Source organism: Erithacus rubecula, assembly GCF_903797595.1.
Source record: "Erithacus rubecula genome assembly, chromosome: 3".
NCBI classification, from domain to species: domain Eukaryota; kingdom Metazoa; phylum Chordata; class Aves; order Passeriformes; family Muscicapidae; genus Erithacus; species Erithacus rubecula.
The window spans coordinates 66,407,128-66,420,729 of record NC_136689.1 but is presented as its reverse complement, the minus strand read 5'-3'; the positions used below and the strand labels follow the sequence as shown (position 1 = coordinate 66,420,729).

At 44.9% G+C, this 13,602-nt stretch overlaps 1 protein-coding gene across 1 annotated transcript; it reads right to left on the bottom strand.

Annotated features, from left to right (window-relative positions):
- Window positions 1-25: 25 nt before the first annotated feature.
- On the bottom strand, window positions 26-2,859 carry LOC306799650 (tubulin beta-1 chain). Its single transcript, XM_079300992.1, has 4 exons — window positions 2,692-2,859; window positions 1,910-2,018; window positions 1,528-1,638; window positions 26-1,309 (listed from the first exon to the last, which is right to left on the bottom strand). The coding sequence occupies exons 1-4, from the start codon at window positions 2,746-2,748 to the stop codon at window positions 249-251; spliced, it is 1,338 nt and encodes a 445-aa protein (XP_079157118.1). The 5' UTR covers window positions 2,749-2,859; the 3' UTR covers window positions 26-248.
- Between the last annotated feature and the right edge of the window lie 10,743 nt (window positions 2,860-13,602).

Genomic DNA, 13,602 nt, shown 5'->3' with positions numbered 1-13,602 from the left:
GTTAAGAAAGAGAGAAACCATGATCTTGAATACATGCCTTTATGTGCTCTTAATATTAAAGGACAAAAAACACTGTAAGAATTAGGATTCAGAACTGTTACATTGAGAAATCTGGCAAAGTCACAAATGCTGAGAGGATAATTGGGTACATAGTTTACATAGTTTCTAGAAAACATGCTTCACCACCACTACCAGAAGTCATTCAGATGCATGCCAGCTTTACAGAAGTTCCTTTGAGACCAGGCAGCTTAAGCCTCATCCTCCTCTCCCTCCTCTTCAAACTCGCCCTGCTCATCAGCAGTGGCATCCTGGTACTGCTGGTATTCGGAGACCAGATCGTTCATGTTGCTCTCGGCCTCCGTGAACTCCATCTCATCCATGCCCTCGCCCGTGTACCAGTGCAAGAAAGCCTTGCGCCGGAACATGGCCGTGAACTGCTCCGAGATCCTCTTGAAGAGCTCCTGGATGGCCGTGCTGTTGCCGATGAAGGTGGCCGACATCTTGAGGCCGCGCGGGGGGATGTCGCAGACGGCCGTCTTGACGTTGTTGGGGATCCACTCCACAAAGTAGCTGCTGTTCTTGTTCTGCACGTTGAGCATCTGCTCGTCCACCTCCTTCATGGACATGCGGCCCCGGAAGATGGCGGCCACCGTCAGGTAGCGGCCGTGGCGGGGGTCGCAGGCGGCCATCATGTTCTTGGAGTCGAACATCTGCTGCGTCAGCTCGGGCACCGTCAGGGCGCGGTACTGCTGGCTGCCGCGGCTGGTCAGCGGGGCAAAGCCCGGCATGAAGAAGTGCAGCCGCGGGAAAGGCACCATGTTGACCGCCAGCTTGCGCAGGTCGGCGTTCAGCTGGCCGGGGAAGCGAAGGCAGGTGGTCACGCCGCTCATGGTGGCCGACACCAGGTGGTTGAGGTCCCCGTAGGTGGGAGTGGTCAGCTTCAGGGTGCGGAAGCAAATGTCATACAGGGCCTCGTTGTCAATGCAGTAGGTCTCGTCCGTGTTCTCCACCAGCTGGTGCACAGAGAGGGTGGCGTTGTAGGGCTCCACCACCGTGTCCGACACCTTGGGCGAGGGCATGACGCTGAAGGTGTTCATGATGCGGTCGGGGTACTCCTCGCGGATCTTGCTGATCAGGAGGGTGCCCATGCCGGAGCCCGTGCCTCCGCCCAGCGAGTGGGTCAGCTGGAAGCCCTGCAGGCAGTCACAGCTCTCCGACTCCTTCCTCACCACGTCCAGCACGGAGTCCACCAGCTCTGCGCCTTCCGTGTAGTGCCCCTTGGCCCAGTTGTTGCCAGCCCCGCTCTGACCTACAGGGCGGAGCACAAGCCAGGTGCCACGTGAGCGCCCAGGGACAAACACAGGTGATGCCACTGCCCCTTCCCTACGGGCTCCTCCCCTCTCTTCCACCCCCACTCTGCTGTGGGGCTTCAGGGCCCCTGGGGCCACTTGCATACTCGCTCCAAGCCTTTCCTGTGCGTGGAGTTCCTGCTCAGGGAACTCCTTCCTCCGTCCCGCAGTCACTCACCAAAGACAAAGTTGTCAGGACGGAAGATCTGTCCAAAGGGGCCGGAGCGCACGGAGTCCATGGTGCCGGGTTCCAGGTCCACCAGGATGGCACGGGGGACATACTTGTTACCTGTGGGAGGAATCAGCAGCAGCCTTACAGCCCTGCAGTCGGCAGCCAGTGTCACAGGAGCCCTGCTGTGCTTCCATCCACCTCCCTGCATTTCTCTGGGGAGGCACTGTCTCAATTAAGACTACCGTGTTATCAGAGCCTCGCTGAGAACAAAGGTCTCTTAGAGGAGTCACTGGCAGATGACAGCTCTTGTTCAGGGATTTTTCCAGCCTCAATGAACTGTCATGCCTGCCCCATTTATCTGAGGATATCTGAGGAAGCAGGCACTTACCAGCAGCTTCATTGTAGTAGACGTTGATCCTCTCCAGCTGCAGCTCACTGTCCCCATGGTAGCTGCCCGTGGGATCAATGCCATGTTCATCGCTGATGACCTCCCAGAACTAGAGGAAATTTTGGAAAAATAGCTATTAGCCATTTCCAGTGCCAGTGGAAACAGCTGGCCAGTGCCAATCACACACCCCCAGTGCAGCCCATGCATTCCGCGGGTGGCCCTGACCACTCCCTTGCGTGGCAGAGCAGCTGCCGGGTAGGAAGGTGAGTCAGTGCACAAGGGCCGCAGCAGCTGAACTAGCCAGAGGCTGACGAGCAGCCGGAGCACTGAACTGCAAATTAATTCCTTTGTATCTTGTATCCGAAGGGTGACCATCTCTGGCTACACCAATTTGATGTCTTCCCATTGTCTAGCATTGGCTTAAGACCAGGCAGCCACTACAAGATGGCAACAGCTGCACACGTTCAGTGGTGGCGGTGTGTGGCACTGAAACACCTCCCGTTCCCCCGCGGGAGCTGGCGCCATGGCCAGAGAGGGGCGAGGCGGCGCGGGATGGCCGCGCCTGCCTGCGGGAAGGCCGGGCACGCCGGACGGGAGCGCGGGCATGTCCCTGCCCCGCCCAGCCCCAAGGCAGCTCGGAGCGGCAGGGACGGGGGGGCACACACAGGGGCGGGAGCCGCGACCCCTCAACTAACCCCGTGTGGCTTTTCATTTCGGGACGGGCTGCGCACCCCCCGCGGTGTGACCTGCTGTAGGACCCCCGCTTCCCCGCCCGTCCGTACCTTGGCGCCGATCTGGTTGCCGCACTGCCCGGCCTGGATGTGCACGATCTCACGCATGGTGCCGGTGTCCGAAGCTGCTGCTTGTTGCCGCCTCCTTCTCCGCTCGCTCCCGCACTCGCAGCTGCGGCGGCCGCGCCCCTCGCTGTCCCTTAAAGCGGGCGCCGCGCCCCGCCCCGCCGGTGACGTGCGGCGGGAATGGCGCGGGGCGGGCCCGGGCTCCGCATTGTCTCCCGCGCCCCGCTCGGGCTCCGTGTCCGGGTCAGGTCCGGTCCGCGAGAGACAGGCTGCAGGCCCCTCCGCATGCTGATCGCCGCTGGCCTGGGGTACCGAGGGATCTTCGCCTGCAACCGTCGGGGTAAAGGCCGGGACGGATCGACATGTCTTGTCTTGCGGAGATAAAGAAAACAAAACCTCCTAACTCGTCTTTGCACACCTGTTGGAACTCACCCCCTTACTTCCTTGGCCTGTACTACGCCACAGCAGCAAAGCACATGCTGCTATGTTTTATTAGCACCCTCAAGCCTGTATTTCTAGCTCAGGCCTGCTTAATCATGTTTCAATATGTTTGAAGCACAAGCATAGTTTTTCCATAGCTCAGGCACCTGAAAGAAACAGGGATTGGGTGGTGATATTAAAGCCCACAGCCACTTTCAAGCACGAAACTCTGTTTTAAATAGTGCTGCTAAACATGAATACATGAAGCTCTAATTTCAGGAGCACTGAGAGTTAGTGTGAGATTTTATGCTTCTGCTAAAGAATTACTTTTTCTGGGAGTTATCCAGGAGTGATGGCAGCTTAACACACAGGAATGGGATATGTTTCTTTTTCTGTAAGTGAAATTATGTTCTGTGTTGCCAGTAACCTGCCACACACCTCATTTTAGCAAACTTTGAATCCTGCTAGTAGCATCACTGTTTGATCTCTCCTAGAAAAAAACATGTGATAAGTACATGGTGGATGACCAAGGGAGGAGGGACAGTTCAAGGACAACAAGGAGAATATAATTGAACCAGCTGTGATACACACTTGTATTGCACTGCTGCTTAGGAGAACATCTGAAACAAATTTCAGCAGGGTCTATAATGGATTGTGAAGAAACTATTGAACTTGATTGTAAAACAGTACTTGATTGACAATTCTGATTTTTTTGGTTTTTTTTTTTTTTTTCAGAAGTGAAAGTAGCTTTGCCACCCATCTGGCCACTCTGCTGAGAACAGTTTTACACTAGCACCAGGGAAGGGAGATGACAGACCACAATGAATGAAGGCATAGGTTAGTAAAGAGAATGCAAAACAATGTACCATGTGTTCAGCATAATGGAACTGGAGAGAGGTCACCTTAAGCACAACATTAAAGGGCCAAGGGGACAGCATGGTAATGCAAGCTCTAAAGCTTTGCCAAGTATCAATAGGCTGGGCATAGTTAACATTGTTTATTTTGTGAAGGCTTTTGAACTGTCTCCCATAACATCCCTGTGGGGCAATTGATGAGGTATGGCCCAGATAAATGGACAGTGAGATGGAGTGAAAACTAGCTGAACTGCCAAGCTGAAGGGCTTGACATCAGCAACATGAAATTCAGAATCCAGCTGCTGGTGCTGTACTCTGGTGACTGATCCTTGGCCAACACCATTTAACTGCTTCGTTTGTGAGTTAAATGGCAAGAGAGTGCACCCTCAGCAAGTCTGCTGATGATACAAAACTGGGAGGAGGGGCTGATACACCAGGGGGTGTGCTGCCAATCCAGAGTGACCTCAGTAGGCTGGAGAAATGGGCTGACAGGAACCTCATGCAGTTTAACAAAGGGAAGTGCAAAGCCCTGTACCTGGAAAGGAACAACCCACTGAACCAGTACATGCTGGGGACCACCCTGATGGAAAGGAGCTTGGCTAAAAAAACCTGGAGATCCTGGTGGACACCAAGTTGAACATGAGTGAGCAGTGTGTCCTAACAGCAAGGGTTGTCCAACATCTCTGTTTAAGGAAGTTTGTTACCAGTTGGTCAAGGAAAGGGATAAGCTGTGGTGAGGTGCATCTGGGGTTTTACTTTTAATTCTGAGTTCCCCAAGATGAGAGAGAGATGGGCATTCTGGAGTCCAATGAAAGGATGAAAGCAGTTAAGGAATTGGAGCATGTGGCATACAAGGAGTGGCTGAGAGCTGGGACCAGTTTTCCTGGAGAAGGCTCAGGGGATTCTTATCAGTATGTGTAAATACTTGACAGGAAGCAGTAAAAAAGATGGAGCCAGGCTCCTCTCAGAGGTGTGGCTCCTCTCAGAGGCAGTGACAGAAGGAGAGGCAATGGACACAGATGGAAATACAGAAATTGGAACATTAAGAAAAGCAACAGAAAAACAGCTCTGCTCTGGTACAGGTTACCCAGAGAGATTGTGGTGTGTCCAGTCTCAGAGACAGTCAAAACCCAAGGGGGAACAACCCTGATTAACCTGTTCTAGCTGACCTTGCCAGGCAAAATAAATTACTAGACTAGATGATCACAGAGGTTCTCTCCAACCTCCACAAATGTGTGGTTGTATGAAAGGGAAAGAAAGGAGTGGGAGGCTGTGTGTGATCAGCAACACCAGACTGACAGTTAATTCATTTCAGTTTCATGCTACATTGTAACATTATATTGCAAATATAACACCTTCAAAATAAGATTTTTGCAAAGGTGAGGTAATAATTGATGTGGGAAATCATTACCACTATCAAGAATGAAGTCAGAATGATCAGAATGTTTTACATAATACTCAGGTTAGCTATGCTTAACACAATATAAATCAATGCATAATGTTACCAGCTTCACTCTTTTTTATTTTTTTTCATCAACAGCAGGAAGTACTACTGGCTAGAGAAGTGCCATATCTTTGCTTGGAATTTGGCTGCTGTGACCTTGAAAAAGTGCTTTGGCTGTATTTTCAAAAGTGGTTCTCAGTTTGCTCCAGTGATTTGACTTTCTTATCAACTGTAGCTCATTTTCTTCCCTAGTGCAAAAACCTCAGCTGCTGTGAAATGTCATAAGCACAGATTGGCTTAAGCTTTGCAACACAGGGAATTAAATGTGGTGCATTTCCATGTGGCTTTTGCAATCACAAAATATTCAGGACTGTGCTGGCACTGAGATCTTTTCACCGAATTCTTTAGGAGTTTGTGTTCTTTATAACCCAGCTGTCCTCAGTGTTTTCCTTTGACATATTTCAGCAACACTTAATCATAGGCAGCCTTTGTTATTGTTCACACCACTTATGCATATACGTTTGTACTTGCTCTAGGCATAACCCACTTTTTTGGGCAGCAGCAGGCAGTTACATCTAATTACTGGTAGAACTGCAGAACAACTGCAACTCTGGCCTCTCTGAGGGATCCACACAGACACTGAAGAACTTTTTGGGTGCCAGAATATTCTTGGCAATCCACAAAGGCCTGACTTGAAGCATTATGATTCTTCTCTTGCAGATACCTGAACACTCCCTGAGATGTCATCTTCCCACATGCACGCAGTGATCTCCTTTAGAGTTATTCCACTAAGAATTCCGGGCTTTTATTAGCAAACTAATTCTTAGATACTGTAGTACTGGTCTCTTTGTAGATTCCCACTGTTTTTTCCAGGATGGAGATGTAGCTCCAGGTTTTATTCTGAGTACCTAAAGGGAAGTACACGTTTATGTGTACAGGTTCCCTCATCTTCAGCAATGCTGAACATCCATGAACACACAATGAACCAAACTAAATGTCAACTACTTGAACGTCAATTCAGAACCTTTCATTATGGCAAACACTTGAACAAATCTTAGCCATCAAGGATACTCATATAGATATGGGAATTCCCTATTGCTTGGGGTTTTTTAATATAGCTGTATAAATTCTAAGCTGTCAGAATCACAAATGAAAGCTGAAATTCTCCCATTCATACAAAGGCAGGGCATGTGCCCAGGAACACCCATGAGCTCCTCAGAAGCTGAAACTGCCACAACCTCCTCCCTGCCTGCATCAAGCCCTGCCTACCCAGTTTCCAAGGCAACAGTGGAGCCTGGCAATGGATGCACAAGGGAGGCAACAGGGATCCCACAATATTTTCATGTCTGTCTGTGATTTCCCATTGTTTGAAATAAAATCACAAGTGTACAAATAGGAAAGCTTCTAAAGTACACAAAATGTCTGCCCGTGGCTTTATTCTCAGTGATTTGTGATGGATGATATCACGTGTTGCTCAGGCATGTATATCAAAGACTACATGGCTTTTTGAGTCTTTCTGTTGGTACTCAAATGAGCAGGTTCTGTTCATTATCTTATTGTTTGCCTCTACCTGGTAACTATGATGTTCCTACTTGATGAGGACTGTATGAAGTCACCTTTGGAACATGATACTTAATCATTTGCAATATGCATTAAGACAGAAAAATATTCTGCCAGCAAGAGGATGGAATAATTGTGAAAGTGATTTCAATGCTAGTAATAAAATACCTAAAAGGGAAATCAATATTATTTCAATATTACAACTCACTGCAGGCATTAGAATCTATTAAATACAAGCATGTTTTTATGAATGAGCAAAAGCAGTTCACTTTTAGAGCCCTCTGAACTTGTGTTTATTATACCTGAGGGTCTGTGTATTTGATCAAGAACAAAAAAGGAGAGAGGATAAGCGTGTGAGAGAAAATCACACTACAGAGCCATTTGGGACACTGTCAATTCTAAAATAATCCATGCACCTTTAGAGAGGCAAACTGCTTCTCCATGAATCTAATATTTCTTCCTCACCATATGGTTTCTCTTGTGAATTTAGATTATAAGCTCAGAGAGTCAGGCATTTCTGTGAATGTGCTTGTACAGGACACAGCAAACAGAACCCCGATTCTCTGGCTTCCACATAATAAACATGATCACATGTCACAAAACGATTCCAAAAAGAGGAGAATGTGGTGTTCATCATCAGGCAGCAATTTACTGAGAAGAAAAGCAAAACAAGCAGCCTCTCATTATTTCCTCTTGGTACACCAGATGTGTTGGGTTATCAGCCAGATGGCTCCTGCCTCCATCCAGGCTGCATCTACCTTTTTAGATTGCTCAGTAGATGAAACACATCTGATATCCCTACAAACTGGGTCCTCCAATCAAAAGATGACTAAGATTCCAGTATCAATATAAATGAAATGTTGGTATCATGTTTTCCAGGGCAATTCATTTCCTGCACATTATCGAGAACAAGGTGCAGATAAAGACTGATCTACTAGTTACTGTTTCTTTTGTTCCTTAGCCTCCTTGCTTTCTTGCAATCTGATAGTTATTTGTAACTCAAACTGACACTGGGCAAACTCTGAACTACATCTCATGAGATCTGATAAGAAATGCAGTAGTTGGTGGTGGGATTCAGGGTACATTGTTTAAAATTGCCCAGGCTCTCTGCAGGAGAGTTCAGGGTGATGTTGCACTAGATGGCTGAATCAACTAAATACCTTGTTTTACTCTCTCCTGCTTCCAGCTGCCCACATTTCCCTCCTTCTTTGCACAAATTCTCCCTCTGGCACACCACCTAATTGAAGAAAAACCTTCTTCCACTTCCTCAGTTTTCTGTCTTTAACTGTGGAATTAGGGAAGAGAAAAAAACTGGTGAAAGGGTCAGACATGCCCCAGAGCTGGCAGAGGAGGAAATGACACAGAGGTAACACCTGAAGTGGGGCAAGGGGAATAGGACCATCCTTTTTAGCAGCTGGAGGATCCTGAATCAGCCCTGCCTGTGGAAGTGGCAATTTGCTCAATGCCAATAAAATCTCTAATCCCTGCCTGCTAGGGTGGAGCTGGAATTGTTTTAACTAAAATTTCCCACCAAAAAAAGCCACAAAATTAATTTACTAATTATAAGACCAGCATTATGCTGGATGCAGAGAAGCATGCTGTAAGAAGTAATGCTTGAATTTCATTAAGTGTTTGTAAAGCTGGTTGTGAGACTATTTGAATTCTGCTTAAAACCCCTGTTTAATTATTCACTATGGAGGTAGGCAGTATCTTTCTATTACATTCATGGAAAATGTGGAAAAATTTTTCACTGCAAAACAACACAGAACCTTTTACTGAATAAACTACACAACCTCTGCCAGGGTAGCCACTTCATCCTCTGAAGCAAGTGTGGGTTTTTTTCACATTCTGCTTAAACTGAACTATTGCTAATTTTTTTGTTTTGTTTTTAATTACTATGATACAAGCATTCTTGCCAGAAAGGGAAAAAACCAAACAAACAAACCCAAAAAACTATGTGTTAAACTTTCCAAGGAAGCCAAGTGGGAAAAATAACCTGATTATAAAGGATGACATATGGATAAATTGAGACTAGTTGGAAAATCTCTACACTACAAGAATCAAATGTTAATAAACAAGAATTTAACAGAGCTAACTTGATTTGTTCCCTTACAAGTAGAATTCTGCCCGTAAGGGAAAAATGACTTTGAGTAGGGAGGAAGGAATGACCTACTCTAAATTATTTCTTTTTTACCTAGATACTGTAAATAGATAGCCTTCTTATACACACACTTCAGAGACACAATTTTTCTTTCTGGCAGATTCACAAATAAAATACTTAAAATAGGAGTGAAGCTAGGAGCAGGGAACCAGCTCACTTCTTGTTAAACTTCTCAGGGAGAGGAGTTGTCTCCTGCACTGTGTCCTTTGCTGGCAGAATGTCTGGGGATGGGCAGGCTTTCACAGCTTCCCCAACACCCTCCCTTCTGCCTCGGTTTCCAGTGCTCAGAGTGCTCCAGCTGGACAAGTGTCCAGGAAATTCAGGGCCAAGAAATGTCTTTTTCCAAAATGCATCATGCCCTGAGGCACTTTCCTGCAACCAAATGGGTTCAATTTTCAATTTTCTTGCAGGCAAGCTAAAGATAAGACCCATTTAAATGGGACAATCTGAGAATAAATAGTCTGCTCTTTCCCTTCTAAATAAATAACAAATAGACCAAGACAGATGATTGCTGAAGTATCAAAAGGCACATGCTTAGTATGAATGGATTGTAGATAGGAAGGTAAAAAATTCTCTTTTTTTTTTTTAATTATTTTTTATTTGGCCACATACAAAATCAGCTCCTTCTCTGTAGAGGTTTATTTTTAGCTGAAGAAAGAGAGGGAAAAATAACCTTACTCAGATTACCCCAGGCACATATAAAGCATCAAAAGTGTCACAAGCTTTGTTCTGTGGAAATGCAGAAGCAGCTGAAAAAACACATGGGAAGCTTTAGAAGGGGTTTTGTAAATGAAAAACAGTGCCTTCCCTACAATGAACAGGCTTGAGGAATAATGTTATCTGTAACTCATGTTCAAGCTACCATTTCTGAACAGTCCCTTAAAGTATTTGTTCATTATGCTTTAATGTGGAGAAGAAAAGTAGAATAACATCCTTTGGGAAAAAAGTTGTGAATCAAATAATAGTCACATGATTTCTCTAGAGAAGATTTTTACCACCTCATAGCTATAGCAAACAAAAATATTAGGCTTCATTAAACAGAAAGCAGTAATTAAAGCACCTCCCACTGTGAGGCAGAATCTAATCTAGATTAACAGCCCTTCTTACAAAAAAAAACCGTAATGAAATGAGATGAGGGGGGCTAGGTTTAGATTCTTTTGGGTGAGAGAGGGGGTTGTTTGGAAAGTGACTTCAGTGGAGCAACCATGAAACTTGCCCTATTGAAAGCCACTGGGTTTCATCCTGATCTGAGACATAACTTGGCTATGGGGATTACAGGGAGTGCAAAGAACAAAGGAAACAAGAGAATTCTTTTTAATGCAGAGAGTATTGTTAGAGGCCCCAACTTTTTCAAGTGAGGTAAGAAAACTTGTCCCTCTTGCACCACTTTGCCAGAGTTGCTCCAGGCACCAGAACCATGCTTTGCAGCAGTGCATTGCAGCACCATCCCATAAGGACTCTGTCAGTCCATCATGGTTTCTTTAAGCACATAGAACTTGCATATATAGAAAAACCTACTAGCATAACACACTTCTGAGCTATGTAGCACATGATATCATTCATGAGCAGATTTCCCTGCACAGATTAGGGGGTTGCCCTGTTTGTGCAGGAAATTCACTGGAGAGAAGACCCAAACATCTGAATTCTCTTCTTTCTTCAGTTTTAAATCCTATTGCTACTTTGGTTATATTGTTCTTCACCTCATACCTTCTGGGAGGATACACCTGTCAAGAGGATAGGCCTCTGGTTTGAGTCTTACACTGTCATGTCACCAGGACCATTTTATGCTTAATGCAACCAAATTTTTGATTTATATAGACATTTCATGTATCTTGGGAAGAGCAAAATCATTATTGCTTCTTCTTGAAAGACTGGAAAACATCTGTTGGAAAACAGATGTAAGCTTGGAATCCTATTAAGAGTTTTGAAATATCAGACCACATACTGTATTATATTTCCACAACATTATTGCTACAGTGGTTTAGACTGTGGTTTGAGAAATAAACGGGGAAGAGAAATTAGGAGAGAGGGCATCCCAGTGCTACCACAACTCATGCCATTCCTATTTAAATTAAACCTGTATGCTGCCTTGTCATTTTTGCAGCCTTATATATCTTTATCCTCTTGAATTTAACAGCAGTCAAGCACTGATTGTTTGCCTTGGTCAAGACACTCCATTAGCATGCTTAAAAATTCCACACATTTAACAAAAGGAATTCAGAAAAAAAAAGGAAAAAAAAAGCTATTGTTCCCTTCTCCAACACCATCAGCTCTAATTGTCAACAGAGAAGAATATTTCCCTTCAGGCTACAACTGATCTATGGAAGTGAAACTAGATTGCTTTATATTATTAACTTATATCTCAACACAAATTAGTCATTGTAAGTGGTTTAATCTGCAGACCACTAAATTTGTATTATCTATCCCCATTTCTTCCAAACAGGATGCCTCATGCATGACCTTGGGTCCTAAATGTATTGACCATGACACAGACAAATATAAACCTACACCCAGGAGTAGTTAAGGGAGGCAGATAACCTAATGTGAAATCCTTCCAGTGGTTCTGCTTTCTTTGTGAAACAGAAAAATTGCAACCACAAAGACTTGTGAAGACACCTCTTTGTTGTTTGGCATATAGCAGCCAGCTCCAGTTTTTATAATGAAAGGTCTCCTGGGCAATAAATATAGCAAAAGATCAAAGATAGACAAAAATAGGTACTGCAGTCCCAAGCCCAGGATGAGACTTGACTTCTCTTGTACTTGACTCACTGTTCCTACCAGGCTTTGAACCTTCCCTTCAATTCTTTCAGTATCCTCTTTTTCTATATTTCTCAACTCCTACTGAAATGATGGGTTTATTTTTAATTTATTTTTTAAATTATTATGACATGCAGGATTTATGAAAGGACATGTTTCTTTCTAGAGTATTTCTATTCCTGGGTTTTCTTCCTCTAAGAAAAAAAAAAAAAAAAAAAAAAAGCAGCCAGACTACAAACAGCAAGCCATGTAGGATGGTGTCCTACTTTCTAGTAGGGGAGCTGTAGTGAAATGTGTCACTTGGGTAGCTATATTTAAGGATTAGCTAGAGACAGAGTGTAATTACACTAAGAATTAGATGCTAGACATGTTGAATACTAGTGAAACCTGCTACAGTGTCATAGCTGAAAGGAAGATCTTTACTATCAAAGACCAAGGTCTACTCTTAGTGGAACTGTTTAGGTTCGTTTGCTGACTCAAAGCTGTATGACAAGCAGTTCCAAGTGCAACTCAGATAGGTAATTACAAGGCAAGGTTACTGTGGCAACCAGATACAGTGTTATTTCCCCAAAGGGCCTGAGGCAGCGTGTATTAACTCAGTTACTAAAACAACCTCAATTTGTCTAACGTTTAATCCTAGAACTGCTCAAGTGCTAAGAAATACAAGTGCTGTATTCACAGCTATATTTGTTTACTGACAGCCCAAGCAGTTTAAGAGCTTCTCACTCCTCTGTACACCAGAACCAAACCTACAAATGAGAGAAAAGCTTCAGCAAGTCCCTGTTGTCCTGCACACACCAGCGTAGCCAGTAAAGACATCAGCAAAGACCAGCATACATTCAGAGCAGTGTCCACAGGCTGAGGACTCAAAACAGGCAAGATATTAGTTATGCACAGCAGCTCCCTTTTAATTCTTTATTCCAGTAATGCCTTGTAAGCATTTCAGTAAAGGATCACAATAGAGGCTGCACACATGTGAATACCAGCTCTTTCAGAGCAGTAAGGTCTGCAGTAACTGTAGCATTGGTAGCAGTTCTCTTAGCAAGACTTTTTTTCTAGTGCAGCATCACTCCCCTAAGTGGTGTTTGGATGAACTAAGTTTACACATTGGGTAACTGCTGAACTCCACAAGGGATTTCACTCTTGCTTCGTAACATTAGGATCTATGAAACTTTGCTAACTACTGCTAAGAATGTTGTAGATTCATTCACGGTTCTTGCATCCTATAAGGACATAGGAACATCAATCCCCCCTCCCTCACTGTAAAGAAACAACACTTACCTTTGCAAAAATGCACAGCAGGATGCAGCTGCACTGCTCTCCCTTGCCTGGGTAGAGGTTCATCTCCTGCTGCAGGGACCAGGAGCAAACAATTGCGCTGCAAACATGTAACTTGGAGACAGCTATTGTCAGGATATCTACAAGTGACTAAGATTGTATGCTATGCTCTGGACTGCCTTTTGAGCCTAGAAATCTGCCATCATCTCATATCCTCCCAAAGGGAACTGACTGCCTTGTAGAATCAGGGCAGTAAAGGACAGGTTAGTGACTACTTCTGGGACACACAAATTTTATTCTTGAAGACAAAAAGCTTAGAATCTTACCTGAGCTCTCAAGTTGCCTGCTAGTACAGACCTATGCTTCTCTGCATGGAATTTCTGTATTTAGAGAAGAGAGTTGAGGGGAAGATAGCGAGCTCA

Coding starts and splice junctions, on each gene's coding strand:
- LOC306799650 (XM_079300992.1), bottom strand. CDS start 2,748: ATGCGTGAGATCGTGCACATCCAGGCCGGGCAGTGCGGCAACCAGATC. Junction 2,019..2,691: donor GCAACCAGATCGGCGCCAAG/GTACGGACGGGC, acceptor AATTTCCTCTAG/TTCTGGGAGGTCATCAGCGA. Junction 1,639..1,909: donor CTACTACAATGAAGCTGCTG/GTAAGTGCCTGC, acceptor TTCCTCCCACAG/GTAACAAGTATGTCCCCCGT.